The sequence below is a fragment of the Myxocyprinus asiaticus genome, chromosome 39 (assembly GCF_019703515.2).
Source record: "Myxocyprinus asiaticus isolate MX2 ecotype Aquarium Trade chromosome 39, UBuf_Myxa_2, whole genome shotgun sequence".
NCBI lineage: Eukaryota > Metazoa > Chordata > Actinopteri > Cypriniformes > Catostomidae > Myxocyprinus > Myxocyprinus asiaticus.
The window spans coordinates 4,807,979-4,822,527 of NC_059382.1; the positions used below are offsets into that span (position 1 = coordinate 4,807,979).

General features: G+C 36.6%; 1 protein-coding gene across 5 annotated transcripts; it reads left to right on the forward strand.

Annotated features, from left to right (window-relative positions):
- Positions 1-1,483: 1,483 nt before the first annotated feature.
- On the forward strand, positions 1,484-12,767 carry LOC127429892 (E3 ubiquitin/ISG15 ligase TRIM25-like). 5 transcript variants are annotated; one of them, XM_051679237.1, is made up of 7 exons: positions 1,484-2,068; positions 2,349-2,970; positions 3,302-3,397; positions 4,703-4,936; positions 5,062-5,215; positions 5,320-5,379; positions 5,523-7,878. In XM_051679237.1, exons 2-7 carry the CDS (start codon positions 2,398-2,400, stop codon positions 6,050-6,052), a joined length of 1,647 nt encoding a protein of 548 aa, XP_051535197.1. In that variant the 5' UTR covers positions 1,484-2,068; positions 2,349-2,397; the 3' UTR covers positions 6,053-7,878. The 5 variants fall into 5 exon arrangements, with proteins under 5 accessions (XP_051535197.1, XP_051535193.1, XP_051535195.1 ...); XM_051679233.1 differs by lacking the exons at positions 2,349-2,970; positions 3,302-3,397; positions 4,703-4,936; ... (1 more) ...; positions 5,320-5,379; positions 5,523-7,878 and adding exons at positions 9,308-9,954; positions 10,672-10,767; positions 11,007-11,237; ... (1 more) ...; positions 11,584-11,643; positions 11,748-12,767 and having other exon boundaries at positions 1,923-2,068; XM_051679235.1 differs by lacking the exons at positions 2,349-2,970; positions 3,302-3,397; positions 4,703-4,936; ... (1 more) ...; positions 5,320-5,379; positions 5,523-7,878 and adding exons at positions 9,321-9,954; positions 10,672-10,767; positions 11,007-11,237; ... (1 more) ...; positions 11,584-11,643; positions 11,748-12,767 and having other exon boundaries at positions 1,941-2,068.
- The last annotated feature ends 1,782 nt before the right edge of the window (positions 12,768-14,549 follow it).

Genomic DNA, 14,549 nt, shown 5'->3' on the forward strand with positions numbered 1-14,549 from the left:
TTGCCCAAGAGTCACTTAAATAATAATACAGAAACATGTTTGTGCATACTTTTGACGTTCTGTGCTGAAAATTAATCATCAAAATAATTAATAACGACTCGCCTCAGTAACACATAATTGGTGTCGTTTTAAAGACGTTACAGTGCATACAGATAATATAACCAACTCTAACCAGGTGCTTTTTAATTGGCTGACAAATTAGAAGTGCTTCGTTTCCATAACTTATGAAATATGATTATTTACCCTACACAAACTGTCAAACATACAGTAAAATCATTGTGTCGATCAGAAAGTTTGCGATTAGAAAACAACACATTATTTCACTCATATATTAAATTAATATCAATTAATGGCCTGGAGAAAGAAAGCTTTTAGAGTGTATATGCTGTAAACGGATATTTTCTGTCACGTTTCGCTGGTAACTTCATGAAACACAAACAGAATAAAAAAACAGCTGATGCTCTGCGACGCCACTTCGATGCTCCAGGGCGAATTCAAAACTGCTGCGGGAGGGGACGCCACTCGAAAGCTGGTTCCAACAAAGTGAGAAAATGAATGGGCCCTTCCACAAGACGAAGGATACATTCATACAGTAATTCCGTGCTCCCTCAGAGTACCCACTTCAATGGCTCTGCACTTCGGAGTGAGTAGGGCAAAGGGAGGATCACTTGCGATTAAAATCTGCCCCCGATCTGCTGTAGCGCGCACTGTTAAACGCACCTACGCTTAGTTTTTAATACCACATGATTCACAAAGAAACCTCATAATAACACATTATTCCTGTTATTGTGAGATTATTACGAGATTTTAATTTTGTTTTATTTAACTATTTTAATTTTATTATAAAAATGTCTACTTTTTTCTGGTTGACCAGAAGGGCACCTTAAGATTTGTGAATGAACGGGACAGGGGATCGCACCCCTGCTGCCCCCGTTCTGTGAACGTCACAGGGCTAGTGTATATGTAGGTGCTGCAACTGGACATCACATTTTCATTTTTCAGCCTTTTTCAAACACCATTTTTGCTTTTACTTGTTCATTTTAAATGGACCTGCGTGTGACAAATTTATTTGTAAAAGTACAAATATATGTAGTCTCTCAATTAATATGAGGTCATAAAAGCTACATGAATAATAAGTATAAAGGAATTAGTGAAATGCTGATAAAATTAGTATTAGATGGTGTATAGCATGTCACGCTGCAGGACATGTCAACTTCCTAAAATAATTTTGTATCAGCTGGCCGCATATCAATCAAGCATCTGGACATATTTGACTGAATTTAATGTTTGTCAAGATTTTTTTTGCCAATCTTTTTATCGAAATGCTTGAAATGAGTTTTTAGACAATGATAAACTGTGCCTATATGATTTTCTTTACAAACTTTATTAAATGAACGAGTTGGACCTGATAGAATGTAAAACGCAACGAACCAGTGCTCAGCACATAAGAACTCTATAGTATTCTAAAGGCATCCCATGATGCACCTTATGAAGTTGGTTGAGAGAATGTCCATAGTGTGAAGAGCTGTAATGTATATAAAGGGTGGTGACTTTGAAGAATATTAAATATAAGATAGTTTTCACATGAAGAGAAGAATCATTGAGAGCACAGACCTTTCTATAGGAGCCTTAGCACAGTTATCTGCTACGAGACTTGTAGGTGACTGCGTGGATGTAGCTAAATGTTACTTGTTTTGAAAGAGAAGAGAGACCGCAATGAAATGAGAATGTTTTGAGGTAAGTTGCAAGTGGAAAGTTTGAAAGCTTTGGACTTTTTTTTTTTAACACACTAGTTCTTTCCCTTACTTCCAAGATCACAAAATCAACCGCTGCAGACCAACACAACTATACATATATAGACAGACCGGATGGACGATTATAGATAGATAGATCTCTCTGTTGGGACACATCCACACACACCATTTTGTTTGCACAGTGAATATCAGGAAGTGTGTGTATTCAAGAGAAACGAAACTGAATTGTCTGCCACATGAGTGACTCAACACAAATAGTTTGGCGTAAAGCTGTTGAAGAGGGAATATTCTGCCTGTTTTAACTGTCAAAGCAGGTAAGTACTTTTTAGAAAGTGTAATTAATGGTTTTGTCTCTGTTATTTTGTCTTTATTGAAATAGAACTAGCAATTATTTATCTGCGTAGTTTTACTAACATGTAAAATTGGACGCTGTGTTGGCTATACTGTTTTCTTATGTTTCTATTGGTCATGGTCCATGGAAGAATTTGGCTTTGGACTGCTGTGTCCTAGAATATTGTCAAAAAGACATGTCATTTCCTCTTTAAACATAAATTAAAAAAATTGCTCTTTCATTTATTTAATCAACCTTATTAGGGGAAAAGACTAAGAAAGAGAATTTGTTGAATTCTTGAGCTGCATAGAAATGGCAGAATCTTCAGGAAGTGAATTTCAGGAGCAGTTCAGCTGTTCAATCTGTTTGGATCCACTGAAGGAACCGGTGACGATTCCATGTGGACACAGTTACTGCATGAGCTGCATTACTGACTGCTGGGATCAGATGCCACCGTACCGCTGTCCCCAATGCAGAGAGACCTTCACTCAAAGACCTGTACTGAAAAAGAACACTGTTTTAGCTGAGATGATGGAGAAGCTGCAGAAGACATCCTTACACACTGCTTCCTGCTCTCAGGAGGACTCTTGTGTGGAGTGTGATGTTTGCACCACAGAGAAGAATAGAGCTGTAAAGTCCTGTCTACAGTGTTTGGCCTCCTTCTGTGAAACTCATCTGCAGATTCACTATCAGTCTCCTGCATTTATGAAGCACAAACTGGTCAAAGCCTCCATACAAATTCAAGAGAACATTTGCCTCAATCATGGAAAACTTCTTGATGTTTACTGTCAGGATGACTGTCAGTGCATTTGTTACTTGTGCATGATCGACAATCATAAAGACCACAGTGTGGTATCTGTGGAACTGAAATTGAATGATAAAAAGGTAATGCTAATTAATTAGCTTAATTCTTATATTTATATTTAATATGTATATAGAATATTAAAAGAAAATTGCAGGTTATTTTTAGTGTACCATATCTGTTGTGTGATGCTGGAAAATAGTTTTGGACACGTTTCTCAGATTGTAAAAATTAGCAGAAAATGTGTGTTAAGTAACTGAACTAAAGCTGTGAATATTCCTTTAATGTGTCATTTACACTTTAAAATGAGACTGACTACTTGAATGTTACCCTGTTTACTAGATCAGACAAGGTATTAAGTTTTGTTACTCTATTCATCATTTTCGTATTGATTTTGTGCGTTAACATCCTCAGAAAGAGTTGAGGGAGACACTGGTGAAATGCCAGGAAATGATCCAGGAGCGAGAGAGAAGTCAGAAGGAACTCAGTTATGCTGTGAAGTCTTTTAAAGTGAGTATCAATGTGTTGGGCACAGATGGCACCTGCACCTTTTAGATCCAATGTCAACAGTGTGTATTTGTAAAGTACATGGTTACATGTTTACATACTGTATACGAGGAGCCGTGTAGGCCATAATTGTTGAAAAGCCTCTTAAAAACACTAGTGAAATTTATACATTGATATAAATATGAGTGAAATTTATTTGTATGCATTATTAAAATGTTTCTTGCAAACAATAGTGAAATGAAGATATTGATATAAATTGATTAAACATCAAGCAATGCCCTAGGGACCACACAGAACACCCTAGCAACCAACTATAAATGCCCTGGCAACCACCCAGAACACCATAGCAACTGCCTAGCAACCACTTAGCAATGCCCTAGCAAAAAAATAAAATAAAAAATAAAAAAAAACACCCTCGCAACCACCTAGCAACGCTGGGACAGCGTACTGAGGTCTTTGGTGGGACATTGTGGTGATGAGTTTTGCCACAGCAAGCATCACTCACATGTGCTTACCTAGTTCTAATATAAGTATTTGACTTTGGTAATACACACTTTCATTTGTCATTAATGGCAACAGATATTAGACCCCTTAAGAAACAATCTGTCACTGGAAAAAGATGTACTATAATGTAATGAAATAACTGATTCAAATCTTTCTTGGAAAAAAAATAATTAGTCAGAAATCACAGCTACATTTGAACAGATGTCAATAGAGAATCATACGTTTGGCCTTCATAGGGTGTAGTTCCAACATCTGACAGCAGGGGCTACTAACTTATTCCTGACCCACTGCACCACACACACTGAATTCAACAGGAAGTGAAGACACAGCTTCTGTGTTCTGGGTGGTCGCTAGGGCATTGCTAATTGGTAGCTTGGGTTTTCTGAATAGTTGCTAGGTGGTTGCTAGGGTGTCTTGTGTGGTCACTAGGGTGTTGCTAGGTGGTTGCTAGGGTGTTCTGGGAGGTCACTGGGGTGTTGCTAGGTGGTTGTTAGGCAGTTGCTAGGGTGTTCAGAGTGGTTGCTTGGGCGTTGCTAAGCAGTTGTTAGGGTGTTCTGGGTGGTCACTAGGGTGTTAGAGTAGGCCAGCAGGGGCTAACAGGAACCTGTTGGCCTTCGCGACTCCTTATATTATACACATGTAGATGTTTTTCTGATCCTGAAGAATATATTGCATTATACTGTAGTGTTTTGTATATGTTTTGGTTTAAATGTGCCCCCACCCCCCTTTTCTTTTGAAGTTTTGTTCTTCTGATTTATTTTATTTATTTATTTATTTATTTTCATACCATTTTGTCTCCATCAGATCTCAGCTCAAGAGGCCGTAGAGGACAGTGAGAAGGTCTTCACTGAGCTCATCTGCTCTCTTGAGAAAAAACGCTCTGAGATTAAAGATCTGATCAGAGCTCAAGAGAAAGCTGAAATAGATCGAGCAGAGAAACTTCGCAAACAGCTGGATCAGGAGCTGACAGAACTCAGACAAAGAGATGAGGAGATACAGAAACTTTTACTAACTGACAATCAGGTTTTTTTTCTGAAGGTAATGTCATTTCTCTTATGGTATTTATAAACCTTCCTTAAAATGATATACCACCATTCTAAAAATGTTTTAAAAAAATCTCTTATGCTTGATAAATTATGTCTGAGTTATTTGTTTCATTGCAGAGTTCTCAGTCTGTGTGTGTTTTACCCACTTTTGGAGACTTGCCCAACATCACTCAGCACCCTCATCTGTCTTTTGAAGATATTTCAATCTCAGCACTCAAAGAGGTTTTGGAGGATGTTTGTCAACAAGAAACAAATAAAATATCCAGAGAAGGTCTGCGCTTTTTCTTCTAAAAATCTAAAGAGTTTGTTTTCATTGTTTTATTCATGCTGCATTTATAAAGTAACCTTGAATTTTGTTTCTAACCGTGTTTCCAGTGTCAAACGTTCATGTTGCAGAGGCTGCAGAACCAAAGACTCCAGCTGAATTTTTGCAGTGTAAGTTGAGCTTTACGTATTTCATTGTTTCTTCAACACACAATTGATAGACATCCACAAAGAACAACTACTACAGTGTGATCCGTTGGAAAATACAGCACTGCATTTGATTTGATTATTTTATTTTTTTGCCCATTCATCAGATTTCTGTCAGATGCAACTGGATCCAAACACTGCACAAAAAAATCTCATCCTGACAGAAGGGAACAGAAAAGTGTTGAATAACAATAAAACCCAAGAGTATCCTGATCATCCAGAGCGATTTGATGGGTATTGTCATGTCCTGTGTAGAGAGGGTTTGTGTTGTCGTTGTTACTGGGAGGTTGAGTGCAGTGGGGAGGACTGGTCTGTAGCAGTCTCATACAAAGGAATTATTCGTAAAGGAAAAAGTGATGACTGCAGACTTGGGTTTAACGAGAAGTCCTGGAGGTTGACACGCAATCGAGCAAATTTCTATTTCAGACATGGTAAAGAGCAGGTCAATACCCGTGCTGTCTCCTCTAGAATAGGGGTGTATCTGGATCACAGGGTAGGAACACTGTCATTCTACAGCATCTCTAAAAAAATGACTCTCATCCACAGAGTCCAGACAACTTTCACTGAACCTCTCTATCCTGCATTTGGGATTGGAGAAGGTTCAGCAGTCAAGATCATAGAGCAGGGAAAAGCATAAATATTATTGTGAGACAATTGCAATTGTATAAACAAGGTGAATACATGGTCTGTTGAAAATGGTTTTAAATTCTCTAAAATTGTATGTGTTCACTTGTGCCTTCTACGAACTTTGCACCACGACTCGGAACTATTCATTGATGGAGAGCCAGTCAGAGTTGTTAAAGAATCTAAATTCCTAGGATTACTCTTGGATAACAAATTTACTTTCATCCCACATATAATGTCACTAAGGAACCGATGCTTGAAAGCTTTTGACATTCTTAAAGTACTGGCAAATATAAAATGGGGTGCAGATTGCACTGTCCTTTTGTGGCTATACAGACTGTTATGGGAGTATAGTTTACAGTTTGGCCAGAAAATTGTACCTACAAATGCTGGATACTGTACATCTTCAAGGATTGAGACTTGCTTTGGGAGCCTTCAGGACTTCTCCTGTACAAAGTTTGTACACGGAAGCAAATGAACCACCTCTTCAAATTAGACGCCTGAAATTAGCTCTTCAGTTCGCAGTTAAGAAGACAAATCAACACAACCCAGCTTACATGCCAATCTTCCATCCAGTGTATTTGCATTTGTATGAGACCAGACCCAGATATATCAGACTGTTTGGAATATGTATCAGACCACATATAAAAAACTTGGACATAAATCTTGATATTCTAAGCCAGACTACCTTCTGCCCAATTCCCCCTTGGAGTTTAAATAAATTATGCAACAACCTGAAATTGACAGGCAATAAGAAGGCTGAAACCCTCCCACAAATATATCAACAGCATGTCCATGACGTAAGAAACCTTCACCCCTGCCATAAACCTATATACACAGATGGGTCGAAAATAGGCAGTCAGGTTTCCGCAGCAGCAGTGATTGGTCACCTACACTATCGCATTAGCATCCCAGACCAAAGCTCCATTTTTACAGCAGAGGCCCATGTTCTACTTCTGGCTCTTGAATATATTGAAAATGCAAAAGAGTGAAACTTTATTGTACTCACTGGCTCAAAATCCTGTCTTCAAGCACTGGAATCTTTGAAGATGGAACATCCCATTATTGTTGATATTTTAATGAAAGCAAATCAGCTGCAAAGAAACAATTACAACATAATCTTTTGTTGGATCCCGGGACATATCGGTCTTCTTGGAAATGAGCAAGCAGACACAGTCGCTAAAAAAGCTCTCACAGAAAGAATTAAAGAGTGCAGAATCCCACCCTGGGACCTCAAGCCCCAATTCAAACACCATATTTTAAATAAATGTCAAACGGAATGGGAAGGATGGCTTAATAACAAACTATTTGAAATAAGCCCTGTGGTTGGAATAAGATATATTTATCCCTTCAAATCTAGACATGACCAAGTGGTGTACACAAGGTGTCCTATAGGCCACACTAGACTGACCCATGGGTATTTGTTGAAAGGTGAAGAACCACAAAATGCCAATATTGTAACACTCCTTTGACTGTGAAGCATATGCTCCTGATCTGTCCTATTTTTAACGTTATGAGACAACACTATTTATCTGGAAAAACCTTGAAAGACTTGTTTTGTAAGATGTGCCCAGAAAAGCTCTTGGAATTTTTATCAAAAGTGCAACTAAAGGATATTTTATAGAATTGATTTACTGTACTGGACTGAATAGTCTCCCTTCTTTCTATGTATCGTTTTTGCAAGGTGTGTTGTATTTATTAATTGTTTGATTGCCACCTGCATTTGCCATGAAATAGCCATTGTAGCTGATATGGCAATAAACACCAAACAAACAAAAAAATCATAGAGCAGGGGAGATTTCAGAGAGACCAGAAATAAACACAGAATAAAACTCTAAAGATGCCAGAAGTTTGCTTTTTAAAAGCTCTTTTCAAAAGATCAAATGATACATGACTCATAAATCAGTAGTGCCTTTATTTTGATTTTTTGTAAGACGTGTTGTGTTTAGAGATGGAAATACTGTGACTGTTAAACTTTGATTTCAAGTGGGAAAATGTAACTAATAATTACTAAAAGTAATAATCAACTGCAGTTGATGTGTCAAACATTTATTCAAATCAAAATGCAATCTGCAGTTTGGTTGAAGAAAAGACTAAATGTTTTATAAAACATCATTCATATACACACCCAGCTAAAATAGTAGTTGTCTCTTAAATTTGATATAGCCAGGTTTTATCTGAGATTAAATATCTGAACTTATGTGCTGAACAGTTCCAGTGAATAGTGTTTTTGTTGCAATCACTGCTCGGTCACACATGCCGAAGTTCATTATAATGTCAGCATTAGCTTGAACATTTTTAATGCTTGCATAATCATATATGGAAATATCTTCATTTGTACATTTTAATGTAGCAACGTGTTGCAATACTAGAGAATATGTGGTCACAGGTGTGAATTAATTCATTCGGAGGTTCATGTAAATGAAACAATTCACCGACTCACTTGAGCCCGTGTTTTATTTTTTGAAGTGAAATAATTAGTTCATTGCAGAAGTATGTCACTATGTTTTCAACTAAGTTATTTAAAATAATGTTTTATTAGTTGTATTTTTTTATTAAACGAATCAGTGTTCATTTTACAGGAGCATTTGTTTTATATCATGAGACTTGTATGTGACTGATCGTAAATGTGGCTAAATAGTACTTGTTTTGAGAGAGATGAGAGGAACCTGGAATAAATTATATGTTTTATATATATATATATATATATATATATATATATATATATATATATATATATATATATATATATATATATATATATATATTTTTTTTTTTTCTTCACATTTCCTTCGGTTTCACTCCCCTCTCTCTCTCTCTCTCTTTCTCTCTCTCTCTCTCTCGGGACACATCCGTTTTGTTTGCACAGTGAAAATCAGGAAGTGTGTGTATTCAAGAGAAACGAAACTGAATTGTCTGCCACATGAGTGACTCAACACAAATAGTTTGGCGTAAAGCTGTTGAAGAGGGAATATTCTGCCTGTTTTAACTGTCAAAGCAGGTAAGTACTTTTTAGAAAGTGTAATTAATGGTTTTGTCTCTGTTATTTTGTCTTTATTGAAATAGAACTAGCAATTATTTATCTGCGTAGTTTTACTAACATGTAGAATTGGACGCTGTGTTGGCTATACTGTTTTCTTATGTTTCTATTGGTCATGGTCCATGGAAGAATTTGGCTTTGCACTGCTGTGTCCTAGAATATTGTCAAAAAGACATGTCATTTCCTCTTTAAAGATAAATTAAAAAAATTGCTCTTTCATTTATTTAGCCATCCTTATTAGGGGAACAGACTAAGAAAGAGAATCTGTTGAATTCTTGAGCTGCATAGAAATGGCAGAATCTGCAGGAAGTGAATTTCAGGAGCAGATCGGCTGTTCAGTCTGTTTGGATCCACTGAAGGAGCCGGTGACGATTCCATGTGGACACAGTTACTGCATGAGCTGCATTACTGACTGCTGGGATCAGATGCCACTGTACCGCTGTCCCCAATGTAGAGAGACCTTCACTCAAAGACCTGTACTGAAAAAGAACACTGTTTTAGCTGAGATGATGGAGAAGCTGCAGAAGACATCCATACACACTGCTTCCTGCTCTCAGGAGGACTTTTGTGTGGAGTGTGATGTTTGCACCACAGAGAAGAATAGAGCTGTAAAGTCCTGTCTACAGTGTTTGGCCTCCTTCTGTGAAACTCATCTGCAGCCTCACTATCAGTCTCCTGCATTTATGAAGCACAAACTGATCAAAGCCTCCATACAAATTCAAGAGAACGTTCCAGACAATAATTGTCTTTGTCATGGAAAACTTCTGGATATTTACTGTGAGGATGACAGTCAGTGCATTTGTTACTTGTGCATGATCGACAATCATAAAGGCCACAACGTGGTATCTGTGGAATCAAAATTGAATGATAAAAAGGTAATGCTTAGCCTATAATTTACCTTAATTCATATATTTATTTTATTTAATATGTATATGAAATATACAGTACTGTGCAAAATTCTTAGGCACATAAGATCTTTAACAAAAACATTTGTCGGTTTTTTTGTTGATGGTTATTTATTTCTTCAGCTTTAGTGTGTCAGTAGGAAATATAAATGTTAGACTCCCAAACATTACTTTTGCAAATAGAAAATATTAGAATAGAAGAACAGGGAGCCCTGCAACAGATGTCATAGCCCCCCACTGAACATAGAGTCAGTCTGAGATTACATAAAGAGACAGAAGTAATTGAGACAGCCGAAATAGATAGAAGAACTGTGGCGAATTCTCCAAGAAGCTTGGAACATCCTATCTGCCAACAACCAAGAAAAACTGTGTCCAGGTGTAAGTAGGAGAACTGGTGCTGTTTTGAAGGCAAAGTTGGTCACACCAAATATTGATTTAGCTTCTTTTTTTTTTTTTTTTTACTTTGGATGATGTTAATTGAAAAATGAAAACTAATTATGGCACTATTTTTTAAGAAATCCTCACTTTGCAACATTTTTCACAAGTGCCTAATAATTTTGAACAGTACTATATATATATATATATATATATATATATATATATATATATATATACATAAAATGAAGGTTATTTTCAGTGCACTGCAACTGCATTTTATGTGTTTATTTTGTCTCTTAACATCCTCAGAAAGAGTTAAGGGAGACACAGTTGAAATGCCAGGAAATGATCCATGAGCGAGAGAGAAGTCAGCAGGAACTCAGTGATGCTATGAAGTCTTTTAAAGTGAGTATCAGTGTGGTTGTTTCAGATTGCACTTGCACATTATAAATCCAGTTCATGGATTACATTTTTACACAGGCTGCTGTTTTTCTTATCTTAAATATGATATGATATTATATTATATTATATTACATAATTCCAGTCCTTTGTATCTTTTGTGGATTAAATGTGCACCCTTTGCTTCTGCAGTTCTGTTCCTCTGATTTAGGCTGTTGTTGCATTCATAACATTGTCTCCATCAGATCTCAGCTCATGAGGCCGTGGAGGACAGTGAGAAGGTCTTCACTGAGCTCATCTACTCTCTTGAGAAAAAACGCTCTGAGATTAAAGATCTGATCAGAGCTCAAGAGAAAGCTGAAATAGATCGAGCAGAGAAACTTCACAAACAGCTGGATCAGGAGCTGACAGAACTCAGACAAAGAGATGAGGAGATACAGAAACTTTTACTAACTGCACAGCTTCACATTCTAGAGGTAATAAAGCTGCTTTTAGTATTATAATGATTTCAATTTTTAGGAAAAATCTCTTCTGCTTTGGAAAATGTATCTGAATTACAATATTTGTCTCATTGCAGAGTTCACAGTCTGTGTGTGTTTTACCCACTTTTGACGACATGTCCAGCATCATTCAACACCCTCGTCTGTCTTTTAAAGATATTTCAATCTCAGCACTCAAAGAGGTTATGGAGGATGTTTATCAACAGGAAACAGCCAAAATATCCCGAGAAGGTGTGAACATATTATTTACAGTATTTCATATATTGCTAGATTACACATAAAATATATAAACATAGGTTATTGTTTCATTTTGTCTCTTCAGTGAAAAATGTCCATGTTGTAGAGCCTCCAGAACCAAAGACTCCAAATGAATTTTTGCAATGTAAGAAAAGCAACTGTTTGTTTGTTTGTTTGTTTTTTAAATAAGCACATTTTGAAAAAAATCATTTTATTCAAAGTTTATTTGTGTTATTCCATCCTCTTCAGATTTCTGTGAGCTTCACCTGGATCCAAATACTGTACACAAAAACCTCACACTGTCAGAAGGGAACAGAAAAGCATCATATTCCGATAAAGTCCAGCAATATCCTGATAACCCAGAGCGATTTGATGAATTCCCATACATCCTGTGTACAGAAGGTTTATATGGTCGTTGTTACTGGGAGGTTGAGTGCAGTGGCAAAAACTGGTCTGTAGCAGTCTCATACAGAGGAATCGGTCGTAAAGGAGCCAGTCACAACAGTAGACTGGGCTTCAACAAAAAATCCTACAGATTCGGTTACTATCAAAACAATGTATATTTCATACATGACGGCATGAAGGTCCGTATCCCTGCTGTATGCTCCTCTAGAATAGGGGTGTATCTGGATCACAGGGCAGGAACTCTGTCATTCTACAGCATCTCTAAAAAAATGACTCTCATCCACAGAGTCCAGACCACTTTCACTGAACCTCTCTATCCTGCATTTCGAAGTGATTCAGGTTCATCTATCAGGATCATAGAGCAGGGAAGCATTCAGGCAATATATACTGTTTAAAGATTAAATGGTAAATTTTTTCAAATATTAATCAGTAGTTTATCATTTGAACAATGTTAAGATGAATTTTCATTATGTAGCAGGCTCTATGTTACACTTTGATTATAAGTGTGATTCAAACAAAGGAAATACAATTTCATAAATAACTGCAAAAACTGTTTATGTATCAAATATTCGATTTAAATCTAAATTCAGCTTGTGGTTTGATGGAAGGAAAAACGTGAAGTGTGTTATTAATCTCATAAAATGTGTATGAGTGATTTTATGCTTACCAGTTTTGAAGTTCTCCAAAACCTTTAAGACTGAAGATAAATTGTTCATTTGCTAACTTGTTTGAGAGCATGTGAGAACAATAAATATCTACTATATATTGCTATTTATTTATTTCATGAAACATGTAAGCTTTGTAGGCCTACTGTAAATGAGAAATATCACAGTCACCATAAAATGTAGCATGTGGTTTCCAGAATTTTAGACAGTGGGGTTATTTTGTGCGCATGTGTGTGTGTGCGTGCATGTGTGTGTATGTGTTTTGTATAATTTTGTAGTATCTGAAGGTGCTCACCTATCTTCAGAGTGGTCATATTATTGCAGATCATTAGCTTCACCATAATCACTGTAGTCTAGTGCATACGCAATCATACACCATGCCCACTCAACTGAACAACCAATCAGAACACTTTTTTCAGTCAGGGTGGGATATTTTTCAACCTATCATATTTTCTGCTTCAGGAAGGAGACAGGACTTTTCTAGTGCTACAGGGAAATGCTGTTCTGCGAAAAGCACGAGTCATAATCTGTGTTGTAAAATATACTTTGCTGCTAACTCAAACATATTGTATTGTATTCATGTATTTAAGCACAACTTATGCTAAAAATATTGACTGCACCCATGCTAGATTTTTATGCTTTTCGCAGATGCTGGGCAAGTTAACCCAGTTTTCCGTTAACTGTGTCATAGTAGTAAAACATTTCACAACAAAACACAGAGAACAAAGCATATAATGGTACACAAATAAAATAATCCTTAATATGTATAGTAGCAACTAAGGTATAGTTAACTTATAACAACAAGTGTATTACTTAATGTCCTAAGCTTAATACATTATTATGGTTTAGTTTATGTATTAGTTTAGTACTACTTAAAATTACAATGTGTCCCATGATAAAAGTAATAAAAAGAACATAAGTAAAAGTCACGAGCCAGGACACTCTTTTATTAAGACACAATGTCATGAACCTTGCAAATCTTAGTTTTTTTTTTTTTCTCAGGACCAATCCGGTCTCATGAAAAGTCATACAAATTTTACGAGGTGGCTAAATCACATGATGTTGTACAATTAAGTTCGTTTTAATTCTTACTAATTGATCACGTGCAAATGCCTGTATGTTTAATGCAGAAATAAGCGAAAGTTCCGCGTGTGAGGCATTGAGCATGCTTATTCATGTTATACCCCAACCCAAACCCCTTATCTAAACCTAACCATACAGTAGAGTGTGTAAGCATAATAGAAAGCATAAAGATTATGTTGTGTGTGACAGTAGCGAGTAATTGTCATGTTTTAGAAGAAAGTGGGATCATAAGAGGCCACGTACTGTTGTTACCAATGCAGAGAGACCTTTACTGAAAAAGAACACTGTTTTACCTGAGATGATGGAGAAGTGTGTTAAACAAAAGTGTTTTGTTAGAGGAGCAGCACAAGAAATTTGCAAACAACAAATGCAACAGATGTCATTTTGCATATGTTGCATTGGACAGTTATCAGGTATTAAAATAGGTGACATTTGCTTTCTATTTAATTTTAAATGAACAGCATTCACTGTTTGGATTTAGTCAGGGTTTATGACAAAGGAATGGGTCACATACATTCATATTCAGAATGGTATACTGCACCCATGTCCTGCACCCATGCTACTGTACTGCTGACTGCATACTGTGCAGTATACACTGAATAATCCCAACTATTATGGCATTCAGTGCATACACCACAGACATACTGCATTAATTAATACAGTGCATACTGACAATAAGAAGCATTCCAAACAATGCCGAAACTAGGACCTTATGGGCCCCAGTGCAGAAACACTTGATGGTAATTTGCAGAAATTGTCACTGAATGAATCAGTGAACAAATCTGAATGAATCTTTTTGGTGAACGGATTCAGAAGCCTCAAGTCACTGAGATGATTACAAATTCCCAACATTAATCTTAACTGAGTGAAGAAATCAACCAGAAAAATTTGTTGGCAG